General features: G+C 42.4%; 1 protein-coding gene across 4 annotated transcripts in view; it reads left to right on the forward strand.

Annotated features, from left to right (window-relative positions):
• Positions 1-20,345, forward strand: part of kiaa0825 (KIAA0825 ortholog) — a 105,873-nt gene that overhangs the window by 23,707 nt on the left and 61,821 nt on the right. For 3 of the 4 annotated variants that reach the window (XM_048982925.1, XM_048982916.1, XM_048982897.1), the window contains exons 8-17: positions 2,010-2,275; positions 3,852-4,002; positions 9,111-9,301; positions 10,338-10,520; positions 10,962-11,081; positions 12,196-12,335; positions 14,461-14,637; positions 16,185-16,415; positions 16,530-16,920; positions 18,926-19,082. In XM_048982925.1, the coding sequence (XP_048838882.1) occupies positions 2,010-2,275; positions 3,852-4,002; positions 9,111-9,301; positions 10,338-10,520; positions 10,962-11,081; positions 12,196-12,335; positions 14,461-14,637; positions 16,185-16,415; positions 16,530-16,920; positions 18,926-19,082 (2,007 nt within the window). The remainder of the gene's footprint in view (positions 1-2,009; positions 2,276-3,851; positions 4,003-9,110; positions 9,302-10,337; positions 10,521-10,961; positions 11,082-12,195; positions 12,336-14,460; positions 14,638-16,184; positions 16,416-16,529; positions 16,921-18,925; positions 19,083-20,345) is intronic. The other variant, XM_048982906.1, reaches the window with a different exon arrangement.

The raw sequence follows: 20,345 nt of genomic DNA on the forward strand, positions 1-20,345 counted from the left end.
CTCACATTGTGGAATGGAAAACCCCACAGAATAACTGCTCTTACGGGCTGCTGGGATCATAACTTTCATCTTTTGCACTTAAGTTCTCTTCTAACGACAGTGCCAAGTTGTGAAAGCAGTGAGTCTCCAAGACGCCTCACGGGTCTGCATCACCTTGAGCTCTGTAGGATGGTGCGTCTGTAACTAGGGAATTCTCCCTCAGCTTTTATTCTAGCTAAGCTCTTAATGACTAATGAGAGTCACCGCTGACTTAAATCTCTGTTGAATTTTGTGGTCCATTTGAAATTTCAAATTTGCAGAAATTCCACAGAGGTATGTCCACCTGTTTTTAGAAGTTCATATGAGTGCAGTTTCATATTAGTACAATTTCATTGACAGGTTGTGTCAGATACTATATTACTAGAACCTAAGAATCGGTACCCAACTTTTCTTATTCCAAATTCCACTTTTCCATTCCAGCTTTTATGTTCAAAAGTGGCCCAAATCTACTTTCCATACATTTTATTTTATTATTGTATTCCTGGATGGGGAATGCTTACAGTTTTGGGACTGGTCCACTGCTGGAGATACTTTCTTGTTAACGCAATGGCTCAAAAAGTATTTGAAGGATCTTTGAAGTCTGGAAAGTGATCAAATTTTGAGAGACATCGCACCAAAATTAAAGCAGCATCGCATAGTGATCGCAATGAGAAGCAAAACACTCGCTCTTGTCCGCATGATAACTCAAATTGTATTTGATGGATCTTTATCAAACTGTGTGCAGACACATTGTATGGATGAAGATCTGACCGAAACTGAAGCATCACTGCTTAGTGACAGCAAAGGGAAGGGTGACTGCAGAAGATGCTTGACCCAGTGAACAGAATAACTCTATTTGATATTATTACTGTATTTACTCTGATCTTTGATGGATCTTTTTACTAATTCACAAAAACATTATATGGATGAAAATGTACACCTGATACATCTGAGACAAATCACCCCAAAATTGAAACTGAAGCCTTAGGTGGCAGCAAAGGACAGGAAGGGAGGTTGCAGAAGTTGTCTTGTGAGCTCAGGGAATCTGAAAGGATGGATCTTATTCGAACTTCTCAGGAACATTGTACAGGTCAGCGGTTCTCGAACTGTGGGGAATGCAATGATTTTCCTAAAATAGCGATCATGTTTTTTTATTATCATTTATATTTTTGTTGTCTGTTGCCATCCAATTTTGTTTGCTATCATGGAGAATTTATCTATCATGGAGAATTTAATTGCATCACACAGCCCTAATCTTAGCCAGTGGTGACACATGAAAGAAATGGCACAAATCTGGTTACAGGGAGACAAGTCACACAAGGCTGGGCTTATATACAGGACTTTTTGGAGAGTTGGGAAGAATGTGTAGGGTATTATCTATTCACCTATCTGTTTAATAAGTGAAATAAATGTTTTATAATAGTCTGTAAACTGTCTTATTTTTTCAGGCTGATGGATAATACACGTGTCCAGTAATTAATTGCAAAGTTTGGTATCAAGTTTACTTATGTCAAGAAATTATAATATAACAAAGGTAGTGTATATGCAATGACAGAAATGGCCCAGAAAGTTTGGTTACGCAATATCGTATAGTTTTACTCTTATTTCCTTGATTAGCTGCGAAAGAGACTTTCATGTGTCCCCAAAGATACATTCGACTTTTTTCCTGAGGTAGTTGAATGGCCTGATTGAGGATATAGCAAATGTTTCCTCCTCGGATTCCAGTTCAATGTTGAAGTTCTGAATCATAGTCCTTACTTTGCTGCTTGCTGTTCATGCTTTTTGCCCTCATAGAGAATTGAGGAGCTTTTCCTACATTTCTACAGGTGAAAGGACACATACACTGATGTTTCTGTTCTTGTTTTTTTTACATCTGCTATACTGTTGTAAGAATTTTGCTCTTATAATAATATCTCACATGGTTAGAGTTCAGATGAAAAAACAAATATTTTGCTCTTGATGGATTTTATGCTTTCTCTCCAATGATGCAGTTCTGTGGGGACATTCTTAAGGAGTTTGATTTGCTGCTCCCTCTGGTGCTGCTGTGCAGAGATGACCCCCTGCTGGAGGTCAGGTCCACTTTTGTAGAGGTCTGCAGCTATGTGGCATCTGCCATTCTGGGCCGGCTGGAAGAGAGAGCCCGAGAAGTACCTTCCACGGCACCACTGAGGAACCTGCCCGCGCTGTTAGCTTCCAGTCTCCATGTCCAGCAGTGGCTGGGCCACATCCAGCACCAGCTCAGAGACGGAGGGCGAATGTAAGTCTCTCTGCCCAGAGCCCATGTGCCAGGGTCATTTGTCTAACTGAACCAGCTATACAGGAACTAGTTGCTTGTGCATTTTTTGCCTACTTGTCCCTATGATTTCTCACACTGACTTATTATTTTTAATAAAAACAGTCATTATTTGTTCAAGTTCAAGACTTTTATTGTCATTGTTCAGTTGCCTGGACAATGAAATTAACTGGCTGCTATTTCCAGGTATTTTTTGAATTTATATGGAAATATTATATGGAGAATTTTCATATGGGCAGCATGGCAGCTGATGGGGTACCAGTGTAGCCTCCCCTTTACAGGACTGAGGTTCTAGTCGCACTTCCCAGGTTTCTGTGGGTTTCCGGTACCTTGATTTCTTTAGCTTTCTTAGCTTTCCATCCAAAACATGGAATTGGACATATTAGCATCTCTAAGTTGCTCGTCTCGTGTGAGTGTGTGTGACTGGCATCCCGTCATGACATGGATGTTGGAATAATGGAATAATAGTTTACTTTCCTCCAACAGTTTCTACAGGCTAGCAAACAAAATAGTGTCAGGGTGTTGTTGCATTATATGAAAAGGGAAGAAGAAAATAAGTTGAATTTTCACGTGGAAGAATCCGTACTGAGAATTGGCGGGGAACATTTTAAGGATATTATAGAATGCTGACACACACAAGTTTATGCGACTGTTGTCCTATTTCACCTGTGCAGCTGTTTACAGACCATCATTGCAGGGCTCCTCTTGAAGTTTATTCTGAAGGATTACTGGGTATCGCCTACCCTAAAAAGCAACGGCATACTGGTTACATTGTCTTTACTGACCAAAATGAGAAAGCGGAGATCACATCTGTGTCAATGTGTGTTTCTGACATCATGATTAACTTGTTCTTAAAAAATAATTCCTTATTATTTTTTCATTTTTGCTTCTCATGCATGTCCACAGACTGGTCCCAGCATCTTTTAGTATGTCCCAGGTGTAAATTCCATACACTACTCAATTAATTTTCAATGGGAATTATTATGGATGTTTTCAGAAATATATGAATTTGAACCCTTTATAACTGTAATTTCAATCGCGAAACATAAAAGGACATAAAAATTCATTCCAGAAAAAAAGAAAATTCAAGCTGAGCAACTTAAAAAGATCGGTGCTGGAGAAGGGCTTGCAGACCAGGCAGATTGTTAAGGCATGGCCAGAAATACTAAAATTCAGTAATTGTGTTATAAAGAAAATTAATATCCGTGTGAGTGATGCCCTGACAGAATAACTCATCTGGAGGAGGAATAAGAGTTTGCTGGGAAACAGACGTTCTCTTTCAAAGAACCAAGGAGATGAGCAGGCAGGGAACTTTCTTCCTGATGTATGTATAGGAGGCTCCGTGCAAATACTGAAAAGATGCCATTGATTAATATGTAATAATCTGCGCGGGAGGCAGTGTTTGAGATTGAGGGAGGGCCATTCAGACTCTTAGTGACTTGGCCCTCAATCTCTTATTCGTTCTCTCTCTCCCTCTTTCCCCCATCTCCCTATCACTCTCTCCCCTGTCTCCTCTTATTCCGTTATTCCCTCTGGCCAGACCGCTTTCTCTGCTGCCCATCCAGAGGTGTCAGGAGCTCACAGAGGCACTTCAGCACCAGCTGACCCAATATTGCATCCAGACATGTGCTACTTGCATTCTGCAGGATGCTGAAGCCCACCACTGGGGTGACACCAAGCCTTTTTATGAGGTGCAGATTGTGACAATGTATGCTTTTAGCACAACTTCATTTAATGTGACTATAACTGCAAAAGTTGTAATTTCATTCCGGAGCTTTTCTTAGACCTCTGTACATTTGTGATCTTATCGATTGGCCCGATCCCAGAAAGATATCTGGTCAGATTCTTGAGAAGACCAAGATCATCTCATTGTCATAGTACATAGGAAAATTAGTCCTCGTATATACCTCGTAATCTGTGGAAAATATTCATCACTTTAGTGTGTGTGTGTGTGTGTGTGTGTGTGTGTGTGTGTGTATATATATATATATATATATATATATATATATATACATGCGCACAGACATACACTCAGTGACAAAAAATGTTAAGCACCCAGAAGTAATTTTGCATGTAATTTGGCACACATGCAGACCAGCGATGGATATGCAAATGATTCAATTTGCAAGGAGCTGGCATGTCTGGTCACCAGACACAGAGGTTGCCTTACCTCTGCATTATCCACTGCATTACCAGCACTTGACGGAGGTTGATAGGGGGGCATTTTGGGTTTGCATGAGGCAGGGTGGCACGTGAGGCATGCAGATGTCACAGTTGCCTGATGTTGGAACCAATTGGCACATGAGGGCACCCACACGTGTCATGAAGGTGCCGGTCGCCATAGACAAACCACACCAAGGAAGGATCGTCATATTGTGCGACAAGCATTACAGAACCCCAGGACATCTGTGCCTGCCATCCGGACACAGGTATTGGACTCTCTACAGCACCCTCTGTCATCCTGCACCATGTCTCGATGACCGGCATCAGCCGGTCTACAGGTTCACTATCCCAAACGTAGGCTGCTGTTAACACCAGCACAGAGACGACTGCGTTCATAATGGTGCCATAACCGGGAGGCACGGACTGATGAAGAGCAATGAATTTCGGTTCAGTAATGAATCTCGGTTCTGCATTACCACAGATGACTGATGTGTGTGTGCATGGCGGTGCCACGGGGAGAGGACCAATCCTGCCAATGCTGTGGAGAGACACCAGCGTTACTCCTGGCATCATGGTGTGGGGGCCATAGGGTATGACATCATGGTGTGGGGAGCCATAGGGTATGACATCATGGTGTGGGGAGCCATAGGGTATGACATCATGGTGTGGGGAGCCATAGGGTATGACATCATGGTGTGGGGAGCCATAGGGTATGACATCATGGTGTGGGGAGCCATAGGGTACGACATCTTGGTGTGAGAGTCATAGGGTATGATATCATGGTGTGGGGAGCCATAGAGTATGACATCATGGTGTAGGAGTGATAGGGTATGATATCATGGTGTGGGAAGCCATAGGGTATGACTTCTGGTCATCTCTGGTAGTGATCAACAACACCCACCCACTCACAGCATGTGTGTCTATTGCCTGCATCTTGTTGAGGTCCTCCTGTGGCCAGCCAGGTCCCCCCATCTTTCCCCAATCGAACATGGGTGGGATCAGCTCAGACGTCAACTCAGATCCAGTTCCAATCTGCAGGATCTCGAGGGCCAGTTTCAACAGCTCTGGGCCAAATTGGAGGGGATACAACCACCGCATGTATCGAGGCCCGGGGCGGGTGCCACACCCTATTGACATGAGACCAGCAGTTTGCCATTACTACCAACTCTGTTGTCCATTTAATCTGATGCTCTAATCATTGTGATACAGTCACATGACCTTTCAGCACATGCAGATTCATGTCATTTCCACCACTCCATCTGGGTGCTTAAGTTTTTTGTCACTGAGTGAGTGTGTGTGTGTGTGTGTGTGTGTGTGTGTGTGTGTGTGTGTGTGTGTGTGTGTATATATATATATATTCTTTCTTGAATGTTCAACAGCTATAGTGAGTTTTAAAGTTGCTTTGTAACATGTAAAGCAATTAAATATGTTTTGTTCTGAAAATTCACACAGAGGATTAGTCAAACCACTAAATTATTCTTAAATACTTTGTTAATGTGCTAATATGATAGGGAGGATGGAAAACCTTGTTGGAAAATGTAAATGTCTTGAAATTTCTAGATTGAATTCTTTACTGTGGTTGTAGACAGCCCACACTGACAGTGGGATAGCAGTTCCTCGAGTGTCGCAAATAAAACAGGACAGTGTAACATTTAATGGAATGTACAAAATATGTAACAGTTCATACAGTCTGTTGATGTGCAAACTTTTTTGAGTCTAGTAGCATGAGCTTTGACTGGCCTGTACCTTTATAACGAATGGCAACAGTTCAAAACGAATGGTGTCCAGTGTACAATATGTCAGAGAGGATTTTCATGGCTCTTCAATGACAACAGCAGTATAGATGTCTGACAAGTAAGGTAGCAGAATGTCAGAAATCTTCTCTGCATTCCCGATGATTCACTGCAGAATAGTGTTGTTTGTCCCATTGCAGTTACCAAATCAGATGGTGATGTTATAGGTTTAAATGCTTTTAGTAGTTACTATCTGCTGGTTCAAGCTAACTTTTCTGAGTGTGTGCAAGAAGTACAGCTTCTGTTGTGTTTTCTCAATCAGTGCTCTGGTAGTGTTGGACCATAAGAGGTCTCCTATAATATGGGTCCCCTGGGGTTTGAAGCTGGAGATCCTCACCACTGTAGCACCGCTTTCATGAATGAGAGCGAGTTTGTGGTGTCATCTCTAGAAATCAATAATGAATTCTTTGGTCTTGTCCTCGTTTAGTGCCAGATTGCTCTCTGAACACCATGTTGACACGTCACAATGGTGTTTGTAACGTGGGCTGGATCACAGTCACGGGTATAGAGGGCATAGAGAAGCAGGCTGAGCGCATGGTGCTGAGCGGAAGGGTGGATGGAAGGTGGGGCCCAGTCTTACTGTCTGGGGGTGGCTGGTTAGACAGTCATAAATCCATGCACAGATGGGCTGCCTAAGACCCAGCTCACAGAGCTTGCTGTAGATCCAGTACAGTATGACAGTGTTAAATGCGGAGCTATAATCAACAAAAAGTATCCGCACATATGACCCAGGATGTTCGAAGTAGGTGAGAGTCATATGTAGATTGGTGGTGATTGCATCCTTTGTGGATCTGTTAGGTCTGTACACATGTGGTTGTTTATCCAGGGCTTTTGGAGTTTGTGGATTTATTGTGTGAGAGTACCAGCCTCTCCAAGCATTGGTAGTAATGGGGATAATGATGGGGTAATGAGTGTGACTCTTCTGAAGTCTTTTAGTTCAGTGAAAGCTGGGTGTTTGGGGACTGGCATGATATTGGTGTATTTGAGGCAGGAGGGGACAGTGACTAGTCACAGGTATAAGTTGATACAGTAAGTGTGAGGTTTAAATACTGCTGCTGGTTGGTCTCCCTGGTCTCCAAGACCTTGCCCTGGTAGGTCCAGCAATGTTCCTTGCATTTTCACCCAAGAACATGTCCTGTGGCATTTTTCCAATGGCATGCAGGAACCAGGCTGTACCTTAATCCATACCACAAACAAACTGTAGTTACAGCATGGTTCACTTCGCTTTTCTACTGCCGAAGGGTTGCCGTCACAGTGACGTAAAACATGTGAGACGCTTATTTACACTTCACATGGTATACATCATGATTTACTGTGTGCTCATTTCTGCTAGCAAGTCTATGAGAATTGCCGTATTATGTTAGTATCTGTCGCTAGCAGAATTAACGTTAGCATGCATAAATATGCATTACAAATCCATTCCGTTGCTATTCTGTAGTATTTTCTTTTAAGTGGATGGTTGGAAATTTTCAAGTTCCAAGTTATCAGCAATGCATCAATAGATCACAATGTACGATGCTACTAATAATGAATAATATTTTAGAATATGCCCTTTTTCCCTTCAGACATTCACCTGAATGTTACAAGTCTTTTCAATCATAACATTTACTACTTATAACGTTTACTACATACTACTATTGATTATCACTAGGCATCAGGAACAAAGTAAGGTGATCAGACAATCCCAGATAGAGGAGGGTGCTGCTTTGAAGTCATTCTTGATGTTGGCATAGACATGATCTATAGATATATCAGATAGTTTTATTGTGCTTGCACACCTTGCACCTTCACATCTCTTTTCTGCATAAACAGCTTTCTTTCTAAAATGTTAACCTCTGATTTGCAACAAACTGCTGAAACAGTTATTATTGATCAGTGTCCAGAAAACCCTTTGTAATTTACTGCGACAGCATCTTCATGCAATGTGTAGAATATATATATACACACACACACTCGCACAAACACAGACTAGTGAGAGTGAAGGTCAGGTCGTTCATCTGGAGTTGAGGGCCTTGCTCAAGGTCCCAACAGACATGTGACTATTCTGCTGAGGCCAGCGCTCACACCAGTGACCTTCTGATCACAAGTACAGAGGCCTAATCCCCTGCGCCACACACCAACCCATGGCTGCTGCATTTGAAAAGTGTGTGACAGTTTAGCCACAGAAGAGCATAGACCTTGACGCAGAGCCCTGTCTGTTTCTGCACCCCCTGCCCTGCACAGCTGAAGCCTGTTTGCTTGCAGCATCAGCTTGGAGAGCTTGTGGTCCCTCCCTCTTGCTAGTGTTCCTGCTGGGTCCATGTCAGAGGGTCTGTCTGGGTGTCCATATTGGACTTGGATGTTTGATTATAGCACAGCAGGAATCTCGGCAGAGTGAGCTGGGATATTTGGCCCTGCCTCAGCTTTGCTTGTTGCTCTTCAAATGAAACATTCGCAGCATCATTAAGAGATGTTGGACATGCTGTTAATAATCACGTTCTGGTCACCACACGAACTCCGGGGCTGTTTCCTCTCTGCCTGAAAGCAATTAGACCCACAGGAAACCAGACTCTCTCTATCTGGCTTGCTTTCTTTCCTTCTGATTGCAGAGTTCTCTAAATCTGACCAATGTGTGCATGCAGTCGATGCTAATCACTCAACCATATGTTTTTTTTTTTCCTTTTGGCCGCTGTCGGTTTGCCTGTTTTATGCACCTTTAAAACCATTCGTTATGTCGCTGACATCTATGCTGTTATATACACTTTAAAGAAATTTATATTCCCAATAACAGGTTACCCATTGACAGTGGGCAAACTATACCTCACGTCCTTTATTTTCCAGTGACAGTCACTGTCGTTTTCCAGGGGGAGAGGTGTTCCTTCTCTATTCAAATGTGGCACTACTTCCTGACTGGCCTCCGCAGAGATCTGTGGGCCATGCTGCCACCGTGTGTGGCCCAGAAGGTGCTTGCTGAAATCCTGAGTGGTACCCTCGAGGTCCTGGTGTGTCGGTACTCTCAAGCCTGCCCCACCTACAAGAGGAGCCAGCAAATCAGGTGCAGATTGCAAAACAATAAGGGGGGCAGCCCACCGTGAAATGTTATTACACAGGTTCACAGCATCACGCCCAAAATGAGTGCAGGATCAGTTTATGTGGTTTCTGATTGGCCTGTTTGTTTCTCTCAGTTGAATTTACATTTCGAAATTATACACAGGTCTAAGTTAGTCTACCTAGGGCTCAACCTGATTTTTAAAAATAATGTAGTATTTTTAAATCGTGTTGTTATACTATGAATATGATTTTGCAAGTTTGTATCTTTGAAAAGCATTTAAAAGAAGAAAACAATCTCAGTCCTCTTGCCAATAGATTAAATGCAGAATGCTTTCGTCTGGTCAAAACCACCCACTGTGAAAACAGGTGATAATGTGTGTCTCCGCATATCGAACGTCCCCAGCAAAGCCATGTAGTTCAGCACTCCAGATTGGCAGAGCACGTTTCCCATTGTTCCCTCTGTCCGTGCTTCATCATATTTGGACTGGCTCCAACGCAATGCATTAGCACATACTTAAAGTGCTTAAATGTGCGGTGAGCACACGCTCCCCCACTGCTGACCTGTGAGACTAAGCAGATTGCCCCGCGAGCTGGGCCTCCATTCTGGCTGGGGTTTCCAGGCTGAACATTGCTATGAGGGCACCTGCTCATAAGCTCCGTAGGATAGCAGGAATGAGCACCGGCAGCTTGCATGTCTGCCAGGCTGGTAGGCTCCTGCATCCCTTTGCCTGTTTAAGCCGCTCTTCCCAACTGCTGAGAGCCTTTGATGGGAATTCTCCAAGCCGGTGGAACATAAAGATTTCGTGCCAAATGCTCGCGACCATCGGCGCAGGACATAGCAAAGTCCTTTCTTGGCTTTCAAAGAACAGCAGGCAATGAGTAACTAAAACACTGAAGACATTTAATGCCATTACATTAAGATCAGACAGCATTTCTTTCAGAACTTTAGTATGCCAATAGCAATATAATGTGTTGTACCCATTTAACACTGCTGTGTACACTTTTGGCTGGAGACCTGTTTTCTTCCATTATTTGCGCAGGGCTGACATCACCGCCGTGATACTGGTTGCGGAGCAGCTGGTGTGGAGCGTGTCTAGCAGCCTTGAAGAGCTGCTCCAACCCAGCAAGACTGTCTGCCCGTGGATCTCCTCAATCCACAGCCTGTGCAATCAGCTGCTGGCCGTGCTGGTTCTTGTCACAGCGCCCCTGTCAGAGCTTCACCGGTACTACAGCTCATGCTCATAACACCTGTCATAAGAGTGTAGATCTGAGTTGTCTTTCCCGTCTAGTCTTTAGTCCACGCAGTTTTGCTTTATGAGGCTCTGTGCACATTCAGCATTCCCAGAGCGCTGTAGATCATTACTAGTGTTCTTACTCTGTGCTCTAGAAACAAAAAACCTTCTGGGATGGAATGGACTCTCTCTGAGTTGATGTAACCCTGCCCATTTTACTTTGTAGGCAGAGTAATTAGCTCATGTTAGCCTCACCATTAAGGTTCCTGCTGGTTTGTATGGCATGGCTCTCTGGCGGAGCTTGTTGCTCATCATCTGTTCAGTGCAGTGCTTTTACCTGAGGAAGAAACTTACTCTCTGTGGTATTTGCTGAGCTGATATGGTTACCTCATATTTGTCTTGTTAGCAACAGCTATTTCTCATGTGCCCCAGATTTTGTCTGGGAGGTTCTGGTGGAATTTCATCTGCTACCACGGCGGCGGACTCAGGGGCACGCAGTGTGCACTGGCTGACAGTCATCCGGCCCGCTCGCCTCCCCCCGGAGCCCCTGCGGTGCGTCTCCACATTCCCACTCTAACGTAATAAGTACACAACTATCTTAAATATAACTTAAACAATACAATGAAATTTGGATTTCACTCAAATCCTTTTTTTTTTCCTTCATTTTATTCATATTAACGGACCCATAAATCTTTCGCAGTGCTGTCACAGAAGTGTCTGGACTAGATATTGTTTATATTTCCGAAGTGTGTATATTTGGTATTGATCACAGTCCCCTTCACATGTACAATACTCCTGTGGCCACAGCCTTGAAAGCTAATATAAAACAGATGCAATAATCCTTGGAAGAACTTTATTGCATGAATAACATGGTGTCTAAAGTTATCCCCTCTTAACTGGGGCACGAACTATGAAATTCAGATCCAAACTAATCAAATAGTGAATAGGGCAAGAGATTCACCCTGTAGATAGGCACACTTAAAAAAGCAACTGATGATGTCATTATGTGAAAAATAAGGCTTCCATGCACTTTACAACTAATTCTTTATGCACGTACTCTACTCTATCCTTATGTTTTCTTCAATCAGCAGGTGAGACAGCCTACATTGTAAGGGGTTGACAAGTCTTATAAAAGTGAGCAATACTAAAAGTGCAAAGAACATGCATCAGTCCAGTAACATCTGATATTACCGAAAGCCGCACATTCCTAGTTTGTGCAGAAGGTCTGCTTTGGGCCAGTAATGTAATTTATATAATAATAGAGTTGTTAAGGGGGTTATTTTTTAATTTGCTATGACACAGGGTTATAATTTCCAACAAAAGGTTTTCCATTTAAACAGTGGGGTGTACCAAGTGCTTTCTGCTGCCCCTTTTTGCATCCTTTCTTTCTTTATTCCATTGTACTTTTTTTTGGAATTCATCAAAGTATGCATATTTCAGTAATCATTTTGTGGTTTTGTGGCGCTCTCAGATTTAAATTAGCTTTGATGTAGCCACGATTAAACTTAATTAATTTCTTCAGCTGCATTTAAGTAAGCAGGAATGGCAGAATCGACACGCAGAGGTTAGCATTACATTTATGGTTCAGAGTATGGCATTAAATCCACGAACAATGGTCCATGTCAGACATCTGAAGGTTTCTAACCTTCTTTGTTTGTGGTTCTAGCACATCGACATCAAATGAATTTACCACCCAGCTTCTGCTAAAACTGATGTCCTCTCAGCCCGACTGTGACTATAAATTACTTCTGCAATGCCTCCTGGACGCTGACTGCATCCTTCTCAGAGTTTTGCTCGACAACTCTTGTAAGAACTTGTCTGTTTCAATAATAAGTTGACTTCAACAAGATCATTAATAAAATGTATGTGTTATCTATTGATATATTTATTTTCTTCATTATCTGTTTTGCCCGACTAACTATATAGCAGTAGTTTTGAGACAATGTGATTTTGTCTGAGATGTACAACATAAACTACAGCATCTGTGCATTTATGCATCCATTATTTGTCCTTTTATATTTCATTGTATACATGAAAACTGGTTGTTGTTCTGGTCCTGTTTTATTTTTTTCTTTCAGGTTCTGTCTGCTGGTATAATGGCAGCATATAATGACGAAATTGCTAACTTTCCTTTCTATATAGCATTGTATTAAGGACATCTGTTGTACTTCTTTGAACATGTACAAGAGCTCTAATGGAACTGGTAACATCTTCCCTATTGAGAAAATGTATAGTAATGGATAGTATCCTTTAATGTAGACATCATTACTTTATCAGCCTAGGGCAGTAAAAAAAAAAAAAAAAAAAACTCAACAGCAGGAGGCACAAACTGAATATGTGACCTTTAAGGAGTTTTTTTTCCTGCTGAAACTCTAACCTTTAAATACTTTTGTGCATTTGCACATTAATTATGTTACATCAACCATACTAACAGACCTACTCTTTAAAAGTTCTGTTTTTTTGGGTGGGAGGGAATATGATCGCGTTACATCGTACAGCTAACACCATTGAGATTGTAGTCAAACTAATTAAGAGCAAATAGCTACACTAGCCGGCAGATACATTGTGTGTGGTTCTCTGTAGCCAAACAGATTGCTCAGTGCAGAGACAGCTACTGCACTCTTATACTACAGACCTTAAATGGCATCTTAGCCCAGCTTCCAATTAAAGTGCTCTAGAGCATTGCCTTCCCGGGGAAGTATGACAGGTATACCTGTTGCCCATGCATCAAGGTCATAGGTCCTTGTGAGTGACTGCGAGTGGGGGGGGTAAACTCCACGGAGAGGCGGGTAGTTCATTTATCACAACTCATCTACACTTCTGTAATGGGATCATTATTAAAAAGCCAGGTAGTTAACCTCCAGTGCTGTTCAGCACCCCAAGTGGAAATTAATGTTGGGCCTTTTCTTAGCTGTTGACGTGATAGTATCCAGCGCATCGTCCCCTTAAGGAGCAATTACCAGCCTGACAGAGTACAAGGCACTTCTGTTATCCATATAATGCAAAGTAATGGAGTGATTGTAGGTCAAAGGATGTTTGACCACTTGCTGCGCTGTGGAAAAAAAAAATCAATTTCCATCATTCCTTCACTAGTAGATTTTTCCATTTCTTATTAAGCCGGCAATATTAAGGCCTCATCCTTTAATATGGCAGGTAATTCAAGCCTGCCATTTTAAAACAGTCCGACATTTGTCAGGAAGCTGAGGCTCGCGGTGGCCTTGCTTTCCATCAAGCCTTCTTTCGGGTGCTCTATCGCGCTCACTCACTTATTCAAACAGCTGTCATCTCCCACAAAGACTGACAAATGCTGGAGCACGGCTACTGCCAGCTAACCGCTGCTGCCCTCTTTAGCTCCCCTCTGCTTGCTTATCCTCCCATAAGGACATGCTGTCAGAGTGCATTCACTGTACCTGCTGAACACCTATCCATAAGGTCCCCTTTCTAATAATTTGTATGATTGTACCCTCTTTCGTATGGGAGAACCTTGAAATGGGTATTATAGTGTAGAGCACTTTTGAAGCCTGACCTGTATGCTCTGTGTGGTACCATCTGTACATACCATCTACATACCATCTGTATCGATTGCCTATTGATCTTTTGAACTTTGTTTCATCACTAAAATGCCAATATTTAACCTTGATGGCAATGGTTTGATTTTGCATACCTACAAACCAATTAAAAAATACACACATGCACACACACACACACACACACACACACACACATATATATATATATATATATATATATATATATATATATATATATATATATATATATATATGCACACACACACAAACAAACACTTACAGTACATTCATACATTCATACCCACACACCATACCCCGTTTTGACAGCCATTGTCTAAATGGATTTTTGGCTCTTGTTCAGATACAGCTAGAAGTTTTTTTACTGTTATTTTTCTCCTCAGATTTCTGTATTGATGACAACAGAAATGACCCCGATAGCCACAAGCATAGTGATGCTTTCATGGAGGCTGTGTTTTCTGTGCTGGTTGCCCTAAACAACATCCCTGGGGCCCTGACTCTTGTACTAAAAAACTACTTCGACAAGAGGCGCTTATGGGATTTTTTGTATAACATGACAGGTAAATCAAATACTTGTATTTCACGTGTTGTTGACCTCTATTTGAGTTACAAATGTTCCAAATGTGAGGTCACTTTCTGTAGTTCTTTTCCCTAACAGAAAACAGTGGCAATGATCTGAATCCACATTAAAGAGAAATTTATATAGACTGACATTGCAGCAGACAGACTGACAAAAATTCCGCGGAAAATACAAAATATTAGTGTTTTCTTGTGCTTGTTTAAATTTTTATATCCCTCATAGTAACACAATAAATGTGGCTTTCTGTGTGTGATTGTAGATTTTGTGTGTTATTGTATGTGTTCTGGGTTTTAGGAGGCAAAATGAAATGTTTCCTGTGGAGATAATGGCTGCACACCAATTCGATGTGCTGAAACATAGACTGCAATTATTTCTTGACACTTCTTATTGGAAATGCTTTGATTTTAGGTTTTAATCAGAACTCCTGTGGAGATAGTCATTTAGTTTAGTATTTTTTCCCATCCCACATAAGTGCTAATTATTATTGCATAAATTAGACAAGTTTAAGAGGATGGTTTACATGAGACTGAAAAGACACAGTGCTTAGCTTGGTCCAATAATCTCAATGTCATTGTTAATTTCTTCTCCTGCTTGAGTAATTAGCTTAGTTCCTAACATGACCCCTGACAGTAGAAACATGTTGTAATTGAACTTTAGATAATACATGTTCCAGACAAGATTATTAATCTTTTTTACATTCTGGCTTTTTTCATTTTTACAGCAACAATTCTACTCTTACGTGTACTGTGTTTGTTTGCAACATAAACTACTTCACTTTTTCAGCGTTTTGTATCTTACATCAGTATTTATTTTGAGCATTTAGCTTTGTTTTTTAGTCATTCCTCAGCTGACATACCTATATATTCAGCTCCACTGGGAAAATGGCATTAATTAGGTCAATTTTTATGCCTATACATTTTTTCATTCATCAGGTATATTGATTTCTGCTTTACGTCTTGTAACAAAATACCCATTTTACCATTTCATGAATTCTGGCATTCCACAGCTCAGAGTTAAGCATTAAAATAGAAATGAGGTTACTGAGAATATTAGTCAGTATTGTTAATGTCATCTTAACGGAGCTCTACAGCATCACAGCCCAGTATGAGAAGCTGTCAAGACATTTTGTTGTATTTATTTTTCTGTATTATTTATTTATTATTTGTATTGTTGTTTTAATGTTTTAAAAATTGGCTAAATGTTGCTCAAAAATGAATTATCAAAAAGATACTGAGGTTAAATATCCATGCCTCACACTGCTTTTGCCATGAAAAAATTATCTAAGTTTTTAATTTAACTTCTTTGAACTGTCTTATAATGTGGGATTTTAATGATTTTTAATCCTTCAGTTTTATAAGCTGATGTAGCTACTGAATTTAATTGAAATGTATTAGATTTTTTAGTGCTTTGTGAAATATGCCCCAAATATACCTTTACAAAGTCAGTACTGTTGAAGAAGTGTGTGCTGGACACTTAAACAATCGTTAATTATGCTTGATGTTTCATGTCACCCATTCTGTTGTGAAGCAGACGAGGGTCCAACGAAGCCAGCAGTGCTCAGGTGCGTGAGAGCAGCACTGAGCAAAGCTGTGGTCAGTATTGTCAGCCACCTCATCGCCATGGTGCTGGACCACCAGGCCTGGGAAGATCTTGCTACCTTCTTGCCCAGTCAGGGCCTGCCCGAGAGTGTGCTAGCTAAAGTTCCGAAGGAATGGCACTACGTAGCCCCCGACGCCAGGGGAATGGAGGCCAGCAGGGGTATGTATTCAGTGTCTTTCGCAATCGAGTTGCAATTTATTAAGCTATTAAACTTTTGAGGATTTTGAGAAACGGAAGTGAGCATAATCTGTCCCTGCCCATTCTCTCTCTCAGGTGACAACAAGCTCATGATACAAGCCGTTTCCTTCGTCTTTGCTATCCTGCCCTCCGCGATAGCCTCCCTACCCCTGCCTCTGCGCTTCCTGTTCCTCACCGGCGAGAAGCAGGTTTCCCAGCATGCCCAGCAGCCGAAGCTCACAGGCCTGCTGGTTTGGGGTTTTGTCAGCTGCCTGTGCCAGGACCTGGAAGAGGGTGGCAGGCTCACGCTGGATCACAGGGCCATGGATAAGTTGGCATTGCTCAGCGAGTGCCTCCAGAGTGCTATGGGGAATCAGAGGGGTGGAGCCAGTCCCGTGGTGCAGAAGGTGCTTCAGAAGCTAGAGGAGAGCCGGCCCGATTGGACAGTGATGCAGATGCAGAAGGCCCATAGGCTGTGTGCTGGGGGGTAAGGGCAACCACGGAGCCATGAAACACAATGACGATAAATTATTAGGTATCTGCAATAACTGATTTGATTTTTGTAGTAGTGACAAAACTTTCTTTCTTGTGTGCTGTGTTTTAATATTGAATCTTTCATCTGGATGAATAAGCCCAATGCATATTTTAAGAACTTGGATTGAATTATGGAAAATATTAGTTACGACAAATCCTGTTTAATTACGAAATCCATATGTATAAAACAGACGACTAATGCATGGTCATAAACTCGTCAGAACATTTTTAAGTGATAGACCCCAACTTTTCAGGAGATCAGCCTCACAAGCCACAAACATATCGATTCTTATGACATATTATTTAGGAGAGAAGAAAACAGAACATAAATAAATGAGTAGATTACCTCAAGTGTTCCAGGAAACGCTGTGGATTTAGTGACAGGAAAGCCCAAATAAAAAAGGGGAGGGTAAAAGGAGGAGTGATTATGTATCACCTGTCTTTGCCGTTCTTCAGAATCATTACTATTCATTAAAGTAACCTTCACTCTGAAGTGACGCCTGAGTTGTAAACAATCAGAGGACAGTGCCTCTCTGAGAGTGAGCTTGTGAGTCCCAAAAATGAAGCAATCCCCATCTTTGCAAAGTAATTTGTAGAGGAGAAGATGATTGTTTTCCATCATGGTGACCCTGACTTGGCTGACTGGATGCATACACAGATTAAGATGAATGCAGTTATTCCTTGGCTGAGGTCTGCCTCTTTCAGGGCACATTCTCTCTAATGACATGATTGATGGGCTGTCCCAAATCCAGAAAGGAACTCATTAATCACTGCGCTGACTGAATCCAATCATCTGCCTCACCTGCACGGTGATGGACAGGAAAGGATACAACACAGGTGCTGACAGCGATACACTCTCTGAGCCAGGGGAGACCTCGACTTCCTCAATGTCAGCCCGCTAAAGGTGCCCTGACACCAGATGCGGTTCCACCTTCCTTATAATTAAAAAAGAGGGGAGGAAAACGAGGAGATGAGAAGGAAATGAGAAGGGAAACAATAACCGGATGTTTGTGTTGTTTTCTTAGCTGGTTATCTGTGATGGCGCAGTTATGAGAATTTATAGTGAGAATCCGTGGTGTCATGTATCACACACACACACACAACCACTGCACTTCAGGGTCTGTCAGGCACTGCGTTCAGACTGTAAGGCATTTGTATGTACACCTTTACAGTGGTGTGTTTATGGCTTAAATTATCATCTGTGCTTTTTTTTAATGTTCCAGATTTAATACTCAGTTTTTAGTTCTACACGAAAATAACTTTGGTTTTATACCAATACTTAGCACAATTATGTAAGAGTACCATGTACAAGAGACTGATAGCAATTGTTTTGCAAGTGAATTATCAAATGAAAAGTGAGACCGTGTTGTACCATTCACATCAGCCAAAAAGAAAAACAATTAAAATCTTACAAGAGCTTGATATTTGCAGCTCTGACAACAATAGCTAGTTTATAATCTCGGTTGTTTTTAATTTGTGCACCCATGTAGGCTGCAAGGCAGCAGAGGAGATAGCGCTTCCTTTGTGTTATTGCTCTTCTCATGGCTCAAGCACAATGGGAGACTGATAAGTGGATTTTGCAGGGAAATTGTTTGTGCCGACTTGGGCATGTTCAGCTGTGTATCTCATTCGCCAGCTTTGAGGCGCTTGCTGCACTTTTAACTCGCCTGCATTACGACATCGGACAGAATGTACTGTCCGAACCACGACCTCAGATTTAACACGGTCTCTTATTGGATGGCCTAAAGACATCATTATGCTTGATATTTATCATTACGTGTCTCACATATTAAATCCCTATGTTGCCTCTGAAGGCGCCTGGCTCCTGCAGGAAGCTGGGGGCGGGGGGGGTCTTTAAACCGCTGGAGGCCGGTGGGGTTTTAGATGGAAAAGCGTATTTTGCTTTGCGTCCTTCTTCATGCTGCCATGCTCTCTCCCCCTCCCGGTCCCTCTGTCAGCGTGTTGGAGTCAGTGCGGGCCGGCGTGGCACAGGGGAGCGGCGGCGTGCCTGAACTGACTGAGCAGAAAATAAGCCTGATGCTCCTGGAGGTCTGCCACCAACCAGGTGGCAGCGAGTACCTGAGGCAAATTTATCACATCATCCGACTCAATGAGGTAGGGAAACGGTCTTTTTGCCGAGCAATTAGGTGTGTGCTGGCCTGAGGCGGCGCCGGCTCGCAGCTAAGGGTTACATGAGGAGCTTTGCCGGCCCACAGATGCCCCCTGTCCCCCCGGCCCCCGCCACGGCAGGGCGCTGCCAGCTCAGGGCACGAGGGCCTTGAGACGAAGGGGGGGGGGGACGCCTGTCATGACATCGCTCCTCCACAGAGCCGCTGATGGACACGACACTGATGCCAAAGGGCCTTCGTGTCCAAAGTGGGGATTTGCAGAATGCTGTGCAGTCTTAGAGCCGTGCAATCAGGAATCCTGGAAAAAAAATATTTAAAAGGTATAAGACTGAATTACTAAATGTGTATCATAAGTAATAAAAATCGAAATGATGAGATAAGATGGGGCAGCAGTGTACCGCCCCCAAGCACTGCTCCCCGGGGGCTGAATTAGCTGCCCCCTGCTATGTCACGATGTCACATATGGGTTAAATGCAGAGGACGCATTTTGTTTTTGTGTGCTGTGGTGTGTCGTCAATGACCGCTGATCACCTAATTAAAATTAAATTAACTGAGATAGGATAAGATGAACTTTATTAAGCAGTTATAAACAGAATTAGAAAATAAACAGACATTTCCCTTATATCAGGGGTTTATTTTAGAATGGAAAAAATATGTGGGAAATAACATATTTGATGCATTTGCCTGACGATGGACTGTGGGTGAGCGCTGGTGCTTTGAGCTGTAAAGTGTGTACAGTAGAAAGGTTAGAGTCAGCACTGGTCCAGTAAGGCCTCAAGCTGCAGCCCCCTCTCACCAGATAAGGTCAAAGGTAGGACAGGGCGAGTGGAGAGGGGGGAGGCCTGGCAGCTGTGAAAGATGGATGTGTGATGTACGTCTCGAGTCTCGACACTGCGCCCCGTCGCCAGTTCACCCTTAGAACGGCCGAAGAGAGGGAAATTAGGAAGAAAGTTATGATTAAACTTCTGCCTGTACTGCATCTATACATATCCTGTCCTTTTGAGTGTCCTTTTCCTGTTCTATTTCTGTACTGTCTGATTAATTTGTACTTTTGAAAGGTCATTAATTTTGGGAATGAGGGAAACGAATCTACAAAAATAACTATGAAAACATTGGAGAGGCGCTAAACACTTGAATTGTCTTTTGGGTCCCCAGTGTGCAGCAGATGTCCAGGTTTCATTCTGGAATTGGACGTTTTTTTTTCGGTATATCACACGGCTTCCATCCACTGCTGGTGTATCTTCTCGCT

The sequence above is a fragment of the Brienomyrus brachyistius genome, chromosome 2, assembly GCF_023856365.1.
Source record: "Brienomyrus brachyistius isolate T26 chromosome 2, BBRACH_0.4, whole genome shotgun sequence".
NCBI classification, from domain to species: Eukaryota; Metazoa; Chordata; class Actinopteri; order Osteoglossiformes; family Mormyridae; genus Brienomyrus; species Brienomyrus brachyistius.